Raw genomic sequence first — 19,986 nt, forward strand, 5'->3', positions numbered from 1 at the left:
TTCAAAACTACAGATAAAGCCAGAAATCTAGGTGTAGTCATGGACCTGAGTTTCAACAGTCACATTAAAACAGTTACTAAATCAGCCTACTATCACCTAAAGAACATATCTAGGATTAAAAGACTAATGTCACAGCAGGATTTGGAAAAACTTGTCCATGCTTTTATCTTCAGTAGACTGGACTAATGCAATGGTGTCTTCACAGGTCTCACTAAAACATCTATTAGAAAGCTGCAGCTGATTCAGAACGCTGCTGCTCGAGTCCTCACTGACTCTAAGAGAGTGGATCACATCACTCCTGCTCTGAAGTCTTTACTCTTGTTCCTCACTAACACTAAGAAAGAGGATCACATCACTCCAGTTCTGAAGTCTTTACTCTGGTTCCTCACTGACACTAAGAAAGAGGATCACATTACTCCTGTTCTGAAGTCTTTACTCTGGTTCCTCACTAACACTAAGAGAGTGGATCACATCACTCCTGTTCTGAAGTCTTTACTCTTGTTCCTCACTAACACTAAGAAAGAGGATCACATCACTCCAGTTCTGAAGTCTTTACTCTGGTTCCTCACTGACACTAAGAAAGAGGATCACATTACTCCTGTTCTGAAGTCTTTACTCTGGTTCCTCACTAACACTAAGAGAGTGGATCACATCACTCCTGTTCTGAAGTCTTTACTCTGGTTCCTCACTAACACTAAGAGAGTGGATCACATCACTCCTGTTCTGAAGTCTTTACTCTGGTTCCTCACTAACACTAAGAGAGTGGATCACATCACTCCTGTTCTGAAGTCTTTACTCTGGTTCCTCACTAACACTAAGAAAGTGGATCACATCACTCCTGTTCTGAAGTCTTTACTCTGGTTCCTCACTGACACTAAGAAAGGGGATCACATCACTCCTGTTCTGAAGTCTTTACTCTGGTTCCTCACTAACACTAAGAGAGTGGATCACATCACTCCTGTTCTGAAGTCTTTACACTGGCTTCCTGTGTGTCAAAGAATAGATTTCAAAATACTGCTGCTGGTTTATAAAGCTTTGAATGGTTTAGGCCCAAAATACATTTCTGACCTCCTGCTAAATGATGAACCATCCAGATCTCTCAGGTCTTCAGGGACTGGTCAGCTTTCTGTCCCCAGAGTCAGTTCTAAACATGGAGAAGCAGCGTTCAGTTATTATGCTCCAAATATCTGGAACAAACTCCCAGAAACCTGCAGGTCCGCTGCAACTCTGACTACTTTTAAATCCAGGCTGAAGACTTTTCTTTGAACTATTCATATCTTAAACTGCACTGTAACTTTTATCCATGTATTTTTATTTGAATGTTTATTTTATTATCTTTCTTTTTAATGACTGATTTTAAATGCCATTTTCTGAATGACTTTCATTTGTGTAAAGCACTTTGAATTGCCTTGTGTTGAAAGGTGCGATATAAATAAACTTGCCTTGCCTTAAAGGTAGGGTAGGTAATTCACCTCAGAAACACTTTTTGTTATATTCCATGGAATGCTCTTAACATCCCGATAGCAATGAATATATTAAATGCTTTGACAATAAATACATTAAAAAATATCATCTGTGGAAGCCGTGGCGCTGTAAAAAGCACGACCAATCATCTGAGCCGGCCCGGCTAAAGTAACTGGATGGCCTACCTGCCTGTCAGCCTTCCATCTGTGCACAAACTTATCTCGTGCCCTCATTGGTCATGTGCACGTTCGTGTGTGTTGGAGGAGGGGCTCTGTAAGGAAGTCTGAAGGAAGGGTTTCGGTTGTGTATTTTCAAATTCTAGTGCACTCAAGCTGGTTTCTCCATTCTTACCTACCCTACCTTTAATATGACATTAAAATAAAACATCAGCCACTGCAAAGTTGTATTTCTGACTTTAGACACAAACTTATATAAATACCCATAAACAGTCAATGTGTGTACACGGTTAAGTATACGAATATATTAAGTAGAACAGAGAGTTGAACTGTTCATACATTCAGTCAAACTAGAAGCTGTTACATTTGAGTTTTCTGTCGTAAAATAAACACAAGTATTTACATTAGTTGATCACATTTTTTAAGTCAATGCAGTTCAATTCGCTGAATTAATTTTAAACCCCCCTTTCTCCATGACAACCAAACAAACCATAAGATGGTTACACGTTGAAATCTCCAGAAAAAGCAAGTGAATGAACCCTGGAGTTCTAAATCTAAGAGGGCATATTGACTGATTAATCAACCCTGAAGTCAACAAAAGCATGCATTTGCAGAGACTTCCTGAGAAAGATTTATTTTGGGAGCCTCTAGCAGGTTTCTCAGAGAACGCTTTTTGCTTATTGTGTTAGGTAGTTTCCTGTGTGAAGTGTCAGCAGCACCAATGTGAATACTACAAAGTGAGACAATAAAAACTAACCTGGCTATTAGAAATGTATTTGAAAGCGTATGTGTTTGCAGGTTGTTGCTGAATTTGTATCCTCATGTTTGATTGCAATTATATTGTAAAAACTTTTGGATGAAGGTAAAATGTAAAAAAAAGTTGTTGATTAAAAATACATTCGGAATATGCTCATACGTTTTTTATATTAAATACAAATAATGTGACTTTGTCCGGCAGTGGCTCAGTCAGTAGGGGCTTGGACTGTGAGCCGTAGGGTTGCCGGTTCAAGTCCCCGAACAAGTAGTCCATATGGAGTTTGGACTACTTGGAGAGGTCCCAGTTCACCCCCTGCCCTGCCGTGGTGCCCTTGAGCAAGGCACCCCCCTTCCCCCCCCACTCCCAATGCGCTGTACGATAGCTGCCCACTGCTCCTAGTACTAGACTCCTGGTGCTAGGGTGGGTTAAAAGCAGAGGCCACATTTCACTGTGCTCTGCATGTGTGACCATTAAAGAGGGTTTCATCCCTCCGATTCTATCTATCTATCATGGCTGCTCACAGCTTTACCCACTCAAACAAACAAACAGCTGATGGTCACACAGCTGGGGGAGTTAACATTAAATACAGAAAGGAAGATGACGTTATAGAGAAATGACAGAACTACAAAGTGTACTCACTGAGAACGAAGATCAAACTGTGGCAGACGTCCATGTTCCAGTCTCTGATGGTTGAAGGCTGTCTCTCTTTTTCTTCTTCACCGGCAAACCAACACGTTTTCACTAAACGATGGAGTCCCTGCTTAAAATACAATAAACAGCTTGAATCTCCTCTAACACCTGCATGTGTATCACGTATGGTTTCACTTTAAAACTTTGTAACTTAATTCAGGAAAATAATATCTTTAGCTTTTAAAGGTCCCATGTCATGGCCACTTCTACTGATCATAACTCCATTGTTGAGGTCTACTAGAATAGATTTACATTGTTCAATGTTCCAAACTCACATTGGTTTCTCATACAGCATCTCCGTAAAGTATGTGTATTCACTCTCTGTCCTACACGGCTTGTTGGAGCTCCTGCCCCCCCTCCCTGTGAGCCCAGTGTGCTCTGATTGGTCGGGACGTTGAGGCTCGTTGCTGCTGTGAGATGCTGCGAGGAGTGGACAGGCTTCCGGGTCGGCGATACAGCGAGAACAAGCGAAACTCATCCTGAGCACACACAAACACTCACAGGCGAAGTAAAAACAATAAGTGTGGCTTGATATTGAGAAAGAAAAAGGTTTCTAACGCTGTGAGAATGGGTCTGCGGAGAGCATTTCTCCACGATCCCAACTTAGCAGCCCGAAAAACGTTTACCCATTTAAACAGTCGTGGTAGATACCTTGTTTGTTTTAAACATCATAAATACACAAACAACAGTGAATACTTACAGGTTGTGTACCCGAATCTCCCGCTGGTCCAAACAAAGTAGGAACAGCATCGTTCTTCAGTGCCTTACGCTGTACATATCCGGCATGAATCGCTGAAAGGTTTGTGAAGCTTTGTTTCGTGAAATGCTGGCAGAGGGTGTGGCCTCTGGGTATTCACACGTCACAGTACCCAGGAAGGAAACTTTGGAAAATGAGAAATCTCCAACGAGGCGTTTTGGGGCAGCATGGACTGTGTTAGAGTTTTACTCGCTACAGGGTGTACTTTGAGGGTCTGTGACTCTGCAGAACGTTTACATGCAGAAAGACCTTCATCACACACAAGGGGACGGGTAATAACCGGAAAAGCATGACATGGGCCCTTTAACATTTAAATTATTAAATTATTGTGAAACTCATTTCAGAAATAATTTAACATAACTTTTATTTGTATATGTAGAAAGTGTGTTGTGCAGCAGATGCAGTACAGAGCAGGAAGAGTGCTAATATAAAAAACAATATATAAAAAAAACTCTATTAAAAAAATCCAAATATATATAAACAATACAAACAGGGTACAAGTCTGACACATTACGCAACAGTATGAGGAGTGGCATCTTTTATCCCATATTGATCACATCCATAGTTTCATATCTATTTATTCTGATATAATAAAATATTTATGAAGTCTTAAACCAAAATAGTCAATTTAATAGTCAAAGCTAATTCGAAGCAACATGTTTTATGCTAATCTGCTAACTTGACTAGAACAGTCTATCTAACAGAGATAACTTTAATACCATATCAAGTGTAATAAAATGAACTTTATAAATAAATTGAAGCCATAAAAGAGCTTTTTACATTAAACTACAGATCATTTAGCTGAGGCTTTTATCCAAAGGTACTTACAATAAGTGCAACCAGCTTTGACCTGAAGCAAACTGTTGAAGCGGCACGTTTGTGAACTAGAGCAGAGCTGGACTGATCATCACATGAGCAGGTCATTCAGAGCAGGTTTGAAATAAGTAAATGGTTAAATAATCGTACATATTCCTCTGTTTCAGAATATTTACGCGGCTGCTTAATTCACACCAGCTTCTTCTGCCAGACTGTGAGAGTTATTGGGGGTTGTTAACAGTAGAGTACAGAGGGGGCTCGTCAGAGCTAGCTTCCACCCGAGGAACAGAGTAGATAACACACTCAGCGTCACCGTGGAAACCGCTGTGGGACGAGCCGACGCTGACAAATTTGATCTCAGAGTAGGCGTGTTGACTCGGGTCGTCTTCAGCCTGGAGTAAAAAACATTGCTTAATTAAATGTGTGTTTAACAACAGAACAAAACAAGCAACTGGACTTGGTTGTGAAGTTACGGAAAAAACGTTCAGAAGTTCTGTTTGTTTAGGTATTTTATTCATATTTACACGTAATATAATATTACTGCAGACATTTTCCGAAATGAATCAAAGCCAAATCTGGCATTTCAGTAAATATGATCAGGAAGCAGCAACAGGTACAAAAATGCAGTCCTACTGAGCTAATGTTTTGTGATCCCAAAGTTAAAGTTGTATAAAAAATGTTGGTGTATTTTGTAAACTAGCTGCAGCGACATCGTTGTAGTAATCATTGGTTTTGGCTCAATGTGGTTGAGTTTATTGAGTGTCAATTGAAGAGATTTCCACAGGAGATTTCACATAGATCCTAATAGTACACTTTGTTGGTCTTCAGAAGAATGAATTAATATGACGCTCAGATTTCCTCAAACTCACCTCTGGTGCAGAAGCACATTGTGTTTCCTCATGAGGTTCTGAAAAACACAAGAGTACTTTGAGAACAAAATTATTTAGGCCAACCGTTAAAATCTGAGTAAAACAAGATAAATAGATGTGTGTTGAGTTTGTAAACAACAGAATATACAGTATATTCAATCATTAACCACCCTGCCAAGTATCAATTACTAAATGTAATAAGTATACAAAATAAGGAATCAATGAAAAAATAACAAGCTATGGCTGTACATGTTTCTGAAATGATTATTAACAACAAAACAAAGCCACTGATGAAAATTGAATAAGTATCCTCTCAGCTCTCTTTATTTTTGTGTGTGTGAAAAGGTTACTTCTATAAATGGCAAAGGCTTGTAGGCTTGTATACATATATATATATATACAAGCATGTGTGTGTGTGTGCGTGTGTGTGTGTGTGTGTGTGTGTGTGTGTGTGTGTGTGTGCGTGCGTGTGCGCGTGTGTGTGTGTGTGTGTGTGTGTGTGTGTGTGTGTGTGTGTGTGTGTGTGTGTGTGTGTGTGTGTGTGTGTGTGTGTGTGTGTGTGTGTGTGTGTGTGTGTGTGTGTGTGTGTGTGTGTGTGTGAGACCTGCCTCCTCACCTTTGGCTTTACAAATCCTCTTCCAGCAGAATACCAGCACAGACAGTGATGACACGATGAGCAGGACGACCAGAGTCAGAGACACATACAGGATCACAGCTGTTTGAGCACAATAACAAGTTGCAGTTAATGGTAAACTATGACATCTAACATTTAGAGTTTCCATAATCCATTTCGTTTTTTGAGGGGGAAAGGTTATCTTTAGCGGAAGACAAAAGGTCAACAGTATTTTCCATATACTGTCAAAATAGAGTAAACATTATGAATGCTGGGACCTTAAAGGTGCAGCATTTTAAAATCTAAGTTGTAATGTGTTTTGAAAGATGCTAATTGAAATGTACAGGTTGTGATTGTATAAAAAGCATAGAACGATATGATGGAAGAATGTGATTGACTTTCCAATGCTTTATTATGTTTCATACTGTAAGTTGTTGCAGCAATTGTATACATTATTCAGCAACACAGTGTGTGGTTGAACCTGTGGTTTTAGGGGAGGTTGGTGAAGATGTGGAGCTTTCACTTTGGTTTGATGTTTCTGGAGAGGCTGATGGGACGGATGATGAAGGAGTAGAAGAGGTCAGAGCTGTGAACAAAAACAAGCAAGAAGTCCAGATGAGAGAAATGAGATCCTCCTAGACACAGGGTGTGTTTCAGCTGAACTCTTTTAAATTGAGTTTAAAACATCATGAGACATGAAAAACATTTTCATTATCAAGCAGAAACTCACCATCAGTGACGTTGAGCCTAAACCTCTGGTATAGATAATTAGAGTCAGTTCTGCTCAGACCACACCTGTACCATCCTGAGTCAGACTGGGTCAGCTGTTCGATGCTCACAATCACAAATCCTTTTTTTGATGCTTCAAGATATCTGATGCTGTATCTGCCTTTTTTCAAATCTTTGTTCGTCGGTCCAACAAGAACGTCTTTTTCACATTCCTCCTTGCAGAAGTACATCTTGGTTCCAGAGCGACTAAAGGAGCATTCAACTACAATATTTTCCCCAGTTCTAGCATCGATTGTTTTTTCTGCAGAAGGATCACCAACAAGTTTTACTGTTGAAAAACAAAAACAATCAATAGTTACTATTTGTAGTTTACAAATCGTAGTTTCAATATTTTAAACTTGGTATATTTCCAGACGTGATCCAGTCACTGAGGGATGAGGTGTGACGATTTCATGAAACAGCTTTTTGACTGAAATTCTTTATTATTTTATTTCAGTTTGATTTGGTATCATTATACTTTGGATTTATATTAGATTTGAATGCTTTAATAAAATCGCAGGCTTTGTATTTTTAATTACAATTAGTGCCTGATTGAGCTTAACTGATAATTACATCATTAAATATGTGAACTTTAGGAAGATGATCTGTTGACATTTTTTTGAAAGGATGTCCTTATCCCTTGAACTGATCATGTTATATTATGACTTACTCTGAGTTACGTAAGGGATAATGTGCTGCGACGCGGTCATTATGGGGAAAAGAACACCGACAGGCGGATCAGGAGCCCGACGCGAAGCGAGAGAATAATTGAGCTGTGGTGTGAGGAGAACCAGTGGAGAACTGGGCAGCTGTCTTGGTGAGTGACCGGCGTTAGCTACAGAATGTTAGCTAACGTCACATCACAACATTGTGAAGTTAGCTATCATATATCAGGCTATAACTAAAGTAGCATTGATAACATTGTAACGTTACTGGCAGGACTGTTGATACTGATCCATAACAGAAACTAATGCGCAAGTACAGTATCAGCCGTATCTCGCGTTACCTACAGTAATGCAACTCCACACTACGGTGCTGTGTACCGGAGGGGAGACGCGAGATACGGCTGATACTTGACGATCTGGCGGAGAAAGGTTGTGGAGCCTCCGTTGATATCTCGTTGTAAATGGTTTGATGGAAAGCAGGTGTGTAGTCGGGGAGGGTGCACAGCTGATTGCAGCAGGTGAGTGGAGGTTGAGCCGGGAGCCAGGAGTGACAGCCACCACGCACACACAAACAACACAGACAGGGGAAAACAAACAAACACAAAGGAGACGGCTGGAGCAGTACAGCCACCACAGCGTTACCTAATGCAACTCCACACTACGTCCTACGGTGCTGTGTACCGGAGGGGAGAGAGAGAGAGCAGCTAAGGGGGGGAGAGAGAAGTAATACGGTTTCCTGCTAAAGCTTTGGAGAGTATGCGCTGCAGGGAGGTGGATGCACAACGCACCCAGGAACGAACGCTAGCTCCGGTCCTTTTTACTGTGGACTCGATGTCCTGACAGGCTGGTATTTGTGCAACCTGCACAAACACAATACTGCACCATGATTACAAATGGTGAAATACAATGTAAAACTACCGAAAAATACCAGCTCCTTAAAACACAACCGACTACTCAACGCAACTCTACTATACCCGCGGTCAGAGAGCGGAGATGTTTCCCCTGTGTGATGTAATATGACGCGTTTGACGTATGACCTTAAAAAAAAGCCGTTTTTAAGAGCAGAGCTCAAAATTGCTCCTTTCCCTCTGAATTGCTGCCCTTATGTCTCGTAAAACATATCAAATCCTACATTCACTTTTTTAATTGTAATTTTCAAGCAAGTTTAAGCATAAATGTAGAAAAAACAAAAACCTGCAAGTTGCTCTTTAACAACGGTCAATAAGTCCTTGACAGCGGTCTGTCTGTTCGGTATTAACAATGTGTCACATGTTCTAAATTGACCAATCAGAATCGAGTATTCAACTAAGCCATGTAATAACTTGAATTCATTTGCTCATAACTTCCCTAAAACATTACTTAACTAAACACTTCTGCATTAACTGTTCTTGAGAAAAGAGGAGCTCGTCTTTTTATACAGAAGTGTTTTAAATGGTGAGGTTTAAGCAGAATGCATGTTTTAGGGAAGTACTGAGCATACAGTAAATGACATTAGGATTATACTGTAAAGCATTAGTTGTGTTAGAGTTAGATAACAGATGTTTTCATATATTTCTGCTGTTGTAAAACGAGGCCCTGAATTAATTTCACATTCTTTAAGACTTTTCTCCATTTTGGGATTCTTTGTTCACCGTGGAGTCATGCTAGGAAAAGTTATCAAATTCAAGATGATCGGAAAATTGTAATTTGGGGGTTAGCTTTTAAAGGGCCCATGTCACGGCCATTTCTACTGATCATAATTCCATTGTTGAGGTCTGCAGCCACAAACCACCAGTTCAGTTGTTAATATTGTCTTTTTGATCTCAGTCTTTTACTAATTGTCTTAGTTTTCAACAGAACAGAGAGCTGCCATATGATCTACTTCATTCAGATAAGAACAGAGACAACATATCAATATGCTCGTGCCCTCAGTATTACATTCTTCATCAATAATGTTCTAAACAATAATATTCAAATAAACTTGTGTATGTGTTTCGGTTTATGAGTTACTTTCAGAAGACATGTTGGATTTAGATGAGGTAAAGGTGAAAAGGTAAAACTATTATTAAGACAAGGAAGAAGATTCAGTTTTTAGTAGAAACTCACCATCAACAACGAAGATCTCAATTTCCTTGTAGGAAGTCCATGAAGAACATGTAACCACACCACACCTGTAGCGTCCTGAGTCAGACTTGGTCAGCTGAGAGATGGTCACAAAAAAAACTCCATCTTTATAATCAATGCTGTATCTGCCTCTCTGAGCTGAGACATCAGTTGTTTCAATGAGAATGTCTTGTCTACATGGTTCCTTACAGAAGACCTTCCTGCTTCTATACCAAGTAGAGGAGCATTTAAATCTGACATCTTCTCCTTCAGTTACTGAATAGACAGAGAGTTGGGCACTGACGAGACCGGTGCTTCCATCCTGCAGAGCTGAACAAAAGATGAACAAAAGATGAACCATCGTTAGTAGTGGTCAGTACTTCCTGTAAGGTGCTGCAGTTTGATCACAACACTTCTTTAGACACAAAGACTACATGAAGTCTCCATCTGTAAATTTAAGAGTTACATTAACGCAAATCCTTAAAGTACATCACCTAAAATGTATTTAATGTCAATACCACCTTTTTTCATTTAAGACATTTTTGGACAAAACACTTAGATAGATATAAACTCTATTTATCCCAAATTGGGAAATCATTTTGTTCCAGCAGCAGTGTCAAGCCGTACGCGAGTTATAAATGTTTAAAAGATACAATCAGATACAAATATAATAAAAAGTCAAAATTAACATTAGCGGCATGTTTTCTTTAGCAAGAACACAAATCAAAAGATTAATAAATGAATCAAGATAAATGAAAAAGATTGCAGATTAAAGGATTATGAAAACATCATATTCATTGTTTCACAGTGACTAAATGTTACTAATTCAGTCTGCAGATAATAACTGAGTTTAATGATAATGTGTTTGTTTGAGGAAGTGAAACATATGTCATTGGTTGCATAGCTACTAAAAAGCCTAATTTTGGAATATTTGAATAACTCGTACTGCTGGAGCCTTGCATTAACTTAAGAATAATAACAGACAAATTAAAAATAAATAAATTACTAACAGGAAAATAAAGTGAAGTACTCACAGAAGAGGAGGAAGAAGCAGATCAAAGTGTGAGAGACTTCCATGCTGAGACTCTGATGGTTTACCACTGACTCTCTTTCTTTACTGGCTAACCAGGAACTTGTTACTTCTTTAAATGATGAAGGCCCTCCTCCAAACACAACACAGCTCTACTCTCCTCCCCAACGCAGAAACACATGGTCTAAAAATACTCCATTGAAAGTAATGAATTGTAAATATCAGCAAAATGTACTTTTAGTATCAGTGAAAGTAATAATTATGCATAATAGCTCCTTTCATCGTGTTGTTTTAATATAGAATACATGATTCTGTTTTTATGTCAACAAATACATGTCGGAGCATTTTAATGTTGTAGTGTGTCAAGGTGGAGCCAATTTTATATAAGCAGTACATTCTGCATCATATCATCATGTTTCATATGTCAAACGTTACAAGTAGCCTAACTGAGTGTCAGATATCTATAGTTGAGTAAACAAATATAACATTTATAAGCATTGCATTTAAATACTCAAGTAAAGAACCAGTTACTTATGTACAAATAAGGTTAACATGGAAGCTTAATTCAGGCAGACATTGGCAAAATCAGTAAACCTTTAATTTCCATCATTTCACTACAACACTCACTTACTCATGTATATGTTGTTGAGTCAACAGTAGAAAAACAAATATTACTGGAAATGATATCCGTAGTTTCATCACATTGTTCCCCCCAAAGAAGGAAGAAGTACTCAGGTCTTGTACTTAAGTAAAAGTAGAAGTAACAGTGTAGGAATACTCTGTTACAAGTAAAAGTCCTGCATTCAAAAGGTTAGTAAAGTAAAAGTAACATGATTAGCATCAATGCTTAAAGTACCACAAATATAATTATTAAATGTAAATTCACCCGTTCCAGAATAATATATGTTTTGATTATAATGATTGATCACTCAAGTGTTATCAAAGCTGGTAAAGGTGCAGCTAGTTTGAATTATTCCGTATGCTGCAGGGTAGCTTGTGAATTTACTCCAGGTGGAACTAAAGTCTGATTTAAGTGTTGATTATATTACACATTATTTATCAAAATGTGCAAACTAAACCAAGATAATAAATAGATGTAGTGAAGTAAAAGTACACAGATTACCTCTAAATTGTAGTGGAGTAAGAAGTATTAGAAAATGGAAATATCTCAAAGTATCTCAAAATTGTTTACAGTATTTGAGTTAATGTACTTAGTTACTTCCCACCTCTGCCCTAATGTTAATTTAAATGGAAAATAACGGTTTTTAACAGAACACGGCTAACAGAATCAGTCTGGAGCAAGCTTTAAGGTGACCTATCATTTGAACCATATATTGTAGGGCCATACCTATATAAAGTATATCAATATAGTTTTTTTTTCAAAATACCAAACAGATCCTAGATTTAAGCCATGCCTCATTTCGCTCTATTTGCTCTGCTGTTTTGCTGTGAGCTGCAGCTGACCACGCCCCCCTGCAGGAGAGGGGAGCGCTTTGAGATCAGCTGCTGGGCTGTCAGAAGAGGGGGAGGAAAAGATATCTCCGTCCTTCGTGTTTTATTCTTATATGATTATATAGAGTCATTATTCATTTGTTTTAAAGCTAAATAAATAACAAAGAAGACCTTTGACTGGCACTTTTCTAATTTTGTCTGGATGATTTAAACTTTAACGGACATGTTGACCGGCGAAAAAAAATCTAACTGAAACTCTGCCGGACGGTCGCCTCATCTCTTGGAAGAGGCGGAGAGGTGGGTGTTTGTCACCTGCTGGTGGACTACCGGAGAGAATTACAGTGCTTGCCTCCACGGGGAGGGATTGCATTGAGTTACAGGAGCAAACGCTTGCCTCGGGAGGGAGAAAAAGAGCCACAGCGAGGAATAAACAGAATGGCAACCATGGCAACCATGAGCGGGGAAGTCTTCTTCACTGCTTTTGTGGCAGACTACAGCGCCACTTACAGGCCTGGCATATGTACTACAGCGTCTCCAGCGCTTTCGAGCGGCAATGGCCGGCCGTGGCCCAACCCCACATTCCCCTGATAGGTGGAGAGTTGGCCATATAGGCGGAGCTCCTCGTTCCTGACGTCAGAGAATTTTCAAATCTGGATCAGTCTGTATCAGATCCGTTACAGCCCCGTTTTTAGAGATTTGGGTATGGAGGAGAAGAGAGAGCATTGTGTTTTCTGACACTTGGTGAGTTCCCTGACACACCGGGGACACATATTCATTTACAAAAGACGTACAAAACTACATTTTGCATGATAGGTCCCCATTAACTTACCGAGGCAGGTGAAGTGAGGTTAGCATATTAGAAGAAAACGGCCCTCCTGATGTTCTTTATACCTTCTCCATTGAAAAGTGTAACTTTTATGTAACTGTTAAAACTAAATATAACTGTGCTCTTATATTATTCATCACTTTCTGCTCATTCTAAGATCAACAATATGAAATGCAGCAGCAGCTCGTCCTTCTCACGTCACTTTCTAACACCGGAAACTGCACTGTAAAACGTATTAAAAGATGTTTTATTTTGTCGATAGTTAAAACATAATATTACTATAACATTTCACCTGTAGTTTCATCACATTGTGTTCTCATACTTCGAAATGTAATGTACTAACATTTAAATTCAAACTGAAAATAACGTTTTCAAACGGCTAACGGAAACAGTCCTGGAGCTAGCTTAACTTACCGAGGCAGGAGAAGAGCTGTTAGTCCATTAAGAAGAAAACTGTACTCCTGAAGTTCTTCGTATATTCTGTAGTGAAACATGTCACTGTAATAAGTCATGAGTAACACTTACATTACTGTTCGGGATAAGATTAAAAGATCAACTACGCAGCTCCTCATTCCTCTCATGTTCACTGTCTCTGACCGGAAACTGCTCTGTAAAACTTCCGGTCAGTTTTAGTTAAAGTTTGGACTTGAGGATCCACATCTTTAATTTAAGATTAATATTGTAATGAGTTTTGTTTTTTACCCAACATAAGTTTAAAAATATCATGTTGTGTTTAATACAATGAATTATTCATTTTGTATTCCACATTCATAAGCGAAACACTTTCCTACACTTCATGAGTTTAATCAATACAGCACCATCTTCCCTAATGTTAAACATACATCCAAACATATGTTAGGTTAAAGTCAATATCATCTTTTCTTGAGTATTTCCATTTACTGATAAATTATACAATCATTATGCATTACACTGCTCGAAGCATTTTACTGCCGCTCTGTTGTTTTTCCTCTGAAAATTAATTGTTTCTCTCTTATATTGTAAGATGTTGAAAAAAGTGAACAAAAGCATGCATTTGCAGGGACTTCCTGTGAAACTGAACATTTATTTTGGGATACAGATTTCTCTGTAAGGAAGACATCTTTTAGCAAATTGCGTTAGAGGTAGTTTCCTCTGTTGAGAAGGAACAACGTGCTCAGCTACAGTCTGGCTGAACCACTCTAAAGACTACAGATATTATATATATATTATAAGATCTTAAAAAGAACAGAAAAGCCAATGTTGATCGGAGACACATTAGAAAAAGGTACAACAATTCAGGAAATCTAATAATCAAATAGAAGTGACTCATACTAGCTGATCACACTTCTAAACACAGGAACAAACAAGACAGACTCAATTTAAAATATGCAACATCTGATGAGCACACATCTGGGGGAGTATATCTGTAAATATAAAAAGGGAAATTACGTTATATAGAAAATGACAGAAATAAAGGTGTACTCACTAAAAAACTAAGAAGATCAAACCGTGGTAAACTGCAAGCCAACAATACATTCTTTACACCATGTCCCAAAAACTTTGGATAAGATCAAACTTTATTGATACCCAGGAGAATTATTGTGTCTCAGCTGCAGATCAGAGTCGGAACACTGCCAATATAGAATAAAGTGTAAATATTGACAACAAACAAAAACAAATGAATCCCTTTTCCTTTTGTTGGGCCATTTGCCTTATTTACATTTATCTGATATCCGTTTTTAAATTTATTAAAAGTTTTTATGGATAAAAAAAGCAAGAGATGTAAAAAACGTTCCCCCACTAGCATTCCTGTTTGGGTCTGTGACCGGGGATAAAGCTTGTGGACATTTTTTAAAGCTGCTGTTTTATGAGCCCAGAGTTAAATAACCCAAACTGTATTTTATGAATTAGAAGCAGTGTCAATGTTATAGTAATCATCGGTTTCATCTCCATGTGGTCGTGTATATCTGGCGTGAGTGTGAACAGAAGAGATTTCCACAGGAGGAGATCTGCTCTGGCCGGCCTCCACGATATCATCGTACACTCGGTCGGTCTACAGGAGAAGAGGTGTGAATATCAGCTGGTTTCACAAACACTTATGATCTGGTTTACCAAAACTTACCTCTGTGACGAAATCATATTGTGTTTCCACAGGAGGTTCTGAAAAACACAGCAGTACGTTTAGATAACGAGACTACACTGGAAAAACATCTTGCTCAGTCAAATGGAGACAAAGAGATTCATCCCTCATCAACTGTCATGATCCCAGTTTTGTTCTATTTCCTGTTTTATTTAGAATTTGTGTTGTCTGTTTGTGCTTAATGTCCTTGTGTGTGTTTTCCTTCCTGTTCTGATCGTGTGTCCTTCTCTGTCACCTTCTGAACTCATGCACTTTGTTGGTTTTCTGTTTAGTCTTTGTCAGATTCTTCTATGTCGTTGTTCTTCGTGTTTAGGAACTTCTGTTGTTATTTGTGAGTATTTTAACTTTGAAAGTTGTGTCTGTTTCAAAGGTTATTTTACATGTGGAGAAAGATCAGGCAGTTAAAACCTTTCTGTGAGAAATGTTAAGTTCCTGTGTGTTACCTGGTTCCTCACTTTTGGCTTTACAAATCCTCTTCCTGCAGAATACCAGCACAGACAGTGATGACACGATGACCAGGACGACCAGAGTCAGACGCACATACAGGACCACACCTGTGGTTGTTGGAGCACAAACACAGGTCTGTTTTACACTGACAGTTATTGGTAAGCAGGGTATCTTTGGGGGGAATATACTACTGCAGGTCAATAGTATATGCCACATAGAAGTGGTTACATCTGATTAGCTGTCTATTTAAATGTTCAGGTTGTAAAGAGTGTATACAGGCAAGAGCATAAACTGAACAAAAATATACTGTAAATGCAACACTTTTGTTTTTGCTCCCATTTTTCATGAGATGAACTCAAAGATCTAAAACATTTTCTATATACACAAAATAACCATTTCTCTCAAATATTGTTCACAAATCTGAAAAAATCTGTGATAGTGAGCACTTCTCCTTTGCCGAGGTAATCCATCCCACCTCACAGGTGTGGCATATCAAGATGCTGATTAGACAGCATGATTATTGAACAGGTGTGCCTTAGGCTGGCCACAATAAAAGGCCACTCTGAAACGTGCAGTTTTGATTTATTGGGGGAGTCTGGGGGGGTCCAAAACCCCTAGGGTTAAACCCTAACCCTAACCCTAACATGACACCCATTGAGCATGTTTGGGATGCTCTGGATCGGCGTATACGACAGCGTGTTCCAGTTCAATATCCAGCAACTTCGCACAGCCTCAGGGTCTGGGGGGGTCCGAAAACCAGTCAGTATCTGGTGTGACCACCACTTGCCTCACGCAGTGCAACACATCTCCTCCGCATGGAGTTGATCAGGTTGTTGATTGTGGCCTGTGGAATGTTGGTCCACTCCTCTTCAACGGCTGTGCCAAGTTGCTGGATATTGGCAGGAACTGGAACACGCTGTCGTATACGCCGATCCAGAGCATCCCAAACATGCTCAATGGGTGACATGTTAGGGTTAGGGTTAGGGTTAAACCTGACTGGTTTTCGGACCCCCCCAGACCCCCCCAATAAAGCAAAACTGCACGTTTCAGAGTGGCCTTTTATTGTGGCCAGCCTAAGGCACACCTGTGCAATAATCATGCTGTCTAATCAGCATCTCGATATGCCACACCTGTGAGGTGGGATGGATTATCTCGGCAAAGGAGAAGTGCTCACTATCACAGATTTGTTCAGATTTGTGAACAATATTTGAGAGAAATGGTTATTTTGTGTAAATAGAAAATGTTTTAGATCTTTGAGTTCATCCCATGAAAAATGGGAGCAAAAACAAAAGTGTTGCGTTTATATTTTTGTTCAGATAAGAACAGAGACAACAGATCAATATGCTCGTGCCCTCAGTATTAAATTCTTCATCAATAATGTTCTAAACAATAATATTCAAATACACTTGTGCACGTGTTTCGGTTTATGAGTTACTTTCAGAAAACATGTTGGATTTAGATGAGGTAAAGGTGAAAAGGTAAAACTATTATTAAGACAATGAAGAAGATTCAGTTTTTAGTAGAAACTCACCATCAACAACGATGATTTCAATTTCCTTGTATGAAGTCCATGAAAAATATGTAATCACACCACACCTGTACCCTCCTGAGTCAGACTTGGTCAGCTGAGTGATGGTCACAAAAAAAACTCCATCTTTATCATCAATCCTGTATCTGCCTCTCTGAGCTGGGGCATCAGTTGTTTCAATGAGAATGTCTTTTTGTCTACATGGTTCCTTACAGAAGACCTTCCTGCTTCTATAAGAAGTAGAGGAGCATTTAAATCTGACATCTTCTCCTTCAGTTCCTGAATAGATGTGTTGGGCACTGACGAGACCGGTGTTTCCATCCTGCAGAGCTGAACAAAGGATGAACAAAAGATGAACCATCATTAGTAGTGGTCAGTACTTCCTGTAAGGTGCTGCAGTTTGATCACAACACTTCCTGTTTCACATGAACACAGATCCTCAGAGTTAAACCACAGCCTGTGACTGAAGATCACCATCAGCCCTGCAGGTTAATGTGACCGTTTGGTCTGAGACCTTTATCCTTTAGACACAAAGACTACATGAAGTCTCCATCTGTAACTTTAAGAGTTACATTAACACAAATCCTTAAAGTACATAACTTAAAAAGTGTTTTATGTCAACACCACTTTTTTTCATTTAAGAAATTTTTGGACAAAACACTTAGATAGATATAAACTCTATTTATCCCAAATTGGGAAATCATTTAGTTCCAGCAGCAGTGTCAAGCCGTACGCGAGTTATAAATGTTTAAAAGATACAATCAGATACAAATATAATAAAAAGTCAAAATTAACATTAGCGGCATGTTTTCTTTAGCAAGAATACAAATCAAAAGATTAATAAATGAATCAAGAAAATATTTTGCAGATTAAATGATTATGAAAACAATCATATTCATTATTTCACAGTGACTAAATGTTACTCATTCAGTCAGCAGATAATAACTGAGTTTAATGATGATGTGTTTGTTTGAGGAAGTGAAGCATATGTCATTGGTTGCAAAGCTACTAAAAAGCCTAATTTTGGAATATTTGAATAACTCGTACTGCTGGAGCCTTGCATTAACTTAAGAATAATAACAGACAAATTAAAAATAAATAAATTACTAACAGGAAAATAAAGTGAAGTACTCACAGAAGAGGAGGAAGAAGCAGATCAAAGTGTGACAGACTTTCATGCTGAGACTCTGATGGTTTACCACTGACTGTCTTTCTTTACTGGCTAACCAGGAACTTGTTACTTCTTTAAATGATGAAGTCCCTCCTCCAAACACAACACAGCTCTACTCTCCTCCCCAACGCAGAAACACTTGGTCTAAAAATACTCCATTGAAAGTAATGAATTGTAAATATCAGCAAAATGTACGTTTAGTATCAGTGAAAGTAATAATTATGCATAATAGCTCCTTTCATCGTGTTGTTTTAATATAGAATACATGATTCTGTTTTTATGTCAACAAATACATGTCGGAGCATTTTAATATTGTAGTGTGTCAAGGTGGAGCCAATTTTATATAAGCAGTACATTCTGCATCATATCATCATGTTTCATATGTCAAACGTTACAAGTAGCCTAACTGAGTGTCAGATATCTATAGTTGAGTAAACAAATATAAAATGTATAAGCATTGCATTTAAATACTCGAGTAAAGAACCAGTTACTTATGTACAAATAAGGTTAACATGGTAGCTTAATTCAGGCAGACATTGGCAAAATCAGTAAACCTTTAATTTCCATCATTTCACTACAACACTCACTTACTCATGTATATGTTGTTGAGTCAACAGTAGAAAAACAAATATTACTGGAAATGATATCCGTAGTTTCATCACATTGTTCCCCCCAAAGAAGGAAGAAGTACTCAGGTCTTGTACTTAAGTAAAAGTAGAAGTAACAGTGTAGGAATACTCTGTTACAAGTAAAAGTCCTGCATTCAAAAGGTTACTAAAGTAAAAGTAACATGATTAGCATCAATGCTTAAAGTACCACAAATATAATTATTAAATGTAAATTCACCCATTCCAGAATAATATATGTTTTGATTATAATGATTGATCACTCAAGTGTTATCAAAGCTGGTAAAGGTGCAGCTAGTTTGAATTATTCCGTATGCTGAAGGGTAGCTTGTGAATTTACTCCAGGTGGAACTAAAGTCTGATTTAAGTGTTGATTATATTACACATTATTTATCAAAATGTGCAAACTAAACCAAGATAATAAATAGATACGCGGGTACAAGCGGCCGAGATGGGTTTTCTCCGCAGGGTGGCTGGTGTCTCCCTTAGGGATAAGGTGAGAAGTTCGGTCATCCGGAGGGACTCGGAGTTGAACCGCTCCTCCTTCGCGTCGAAAGGAGCCAGTTGAGGTGGTTCGGGCACCTAGTTAGGATGCCACCTGGGCGCCTCCCTAGGGAGGTGTTTCCAGGCACGTCCAGCTGGGGAAGAGACCAAGGGGTAGACCTAGAACCAGATGGAGGGATTATATCTCTTCTCTGGCCTGGGAGCGCCTTGGGATCCCCCAGTCAGAGCTGGTTGATGTGGCCAGGGAAAAGAAAGTTTGGGGCTCTCTGCTGGAACTGCTACCTCCGCGACCCGACCACGGATAAGCGGGAGAAGATGGATGGATGGATGGAATAAATAGATGTAGTGAAGTAAAAGTACACAGATTACCTCTAAATTGTAGTGGAGTAAGAAGTATTAGAAAATGGAAATATCTCAAAGTATCTCAAAATTGTTTACAGTATTTGAGTTAATGTACTTAGTTACTTCCCACCTCTGCCCTAATGTTAATTTAAATGGAAAATAACGGTTTTTAACAGAACACGGCTAACAGAATCAGTCTGGAGCAAGCTTTAAGGTGACCTATCATTTGAACCATATATTGTAGGGCCATACCTATATAAAGTATATCAATATAGTTTTTTTTT

General features: G+C 38.7%; 2 protein-coding genes across 6 annotated transcripts in view; both read right to left on the reverse strand.

The window, feature by feature from the left end:
- The window catches only part of LOC307037832 (polymeric immunoglobulin receptor-like), a 44,887-nt gene extending 40,009 nt beyond the window's left edge, over positions 1–4,878 (reverse strand). For 2 of the 4 annotated variants that reach the window (XM_079678991.1, XM_079678985.1), the window contains exon 1: positions 3,037–4,878. Coding sequence is in view for 3 of the 4 variants with exons in the window: in XM_079678985.1 (XP_079535111.1) it covers positions 3,037–3,070 (34 nt within the window). In the remaining variant the exon portion in view is untranslated. The remainder of the gene's footprint in view (positions 1–3,036) is intronic. The other 2 variants (XM_079678987.1, XM_079678986.1) reach the window with 2 other exon arrangements.
- A 9,119-nt stretch (positions 4,879–13,997) lies between these two features.
- LOC307037838 (uncharacterized protein) lies at positions 13,998–19,242 on the reverse strand. 2 transcript variants are annotated; one of them, XM_079679002.1, is made up of 5 exons: positions 18,195–19,242; positions 17,063–17,389; positions 15,540–15,638; positions 15,067–15,104; positions 13,998–14,997 (listed from the first exon to the last, which is right to left on the reverse strand). In XM_079679002.1, the coding sequence occupies exons 1-5, from the start codon at positions 18,235–18,237 to the stop codon at positions 14,845–14,847; spliced, it is 660 nt and encodes a 219-aa protein (XP_079535128.1). In that variant the 5' UTR covers positions 18,238–19,242; the 3' UTR covers positions 13,998–14,844. The 2 variants fall into 2 exon arrangements, with proteins under 2 accessions (XP_079535128.1, XP_079535127.1); XM_079679001.1 differs by having other exon boundaries at positions 15,528–15,638; positions 18,195–19,237.
- Between the last annotated feature and the right edge of the window lie 744 nt (positions 19,243–19,986).

This window comes from Notothenia rossii (genome assembly GCF_949606895.1).
Source record: "Notothenia rossii genome assembly, chromosome: 4".
Taxonomy (NCBI): domain Eukaryota; kingdom Metazoa; phylum Chordata; class Actinopteri; order Perciformes; family Nototheniidae; genus Notothenia; species Notothenia rossii.

Coding starts and splice junctions, on each gene's coding strand:
- LOC307037838 (XM_079679001.1), bottom strand. CDS start 18,237: ATGAAAGTCTGTCACACTTTGATCTGCTTCTTCCTCCTCTTCT. Junction 15,105..15,527: donor AGCCAAAAGTGAGGAACCAG/GTAACACACAGG, acceptor TGTGTTTTTCAG/AACCTCCTGTGGAAACACAA. Junction 14,998..15,066: donor AATATGATTTCGTCACAGAG/GTAAGTTTTGGT, acceptor CTTCTCCTGTAG/ACCGACCGAGTGTACGATGA.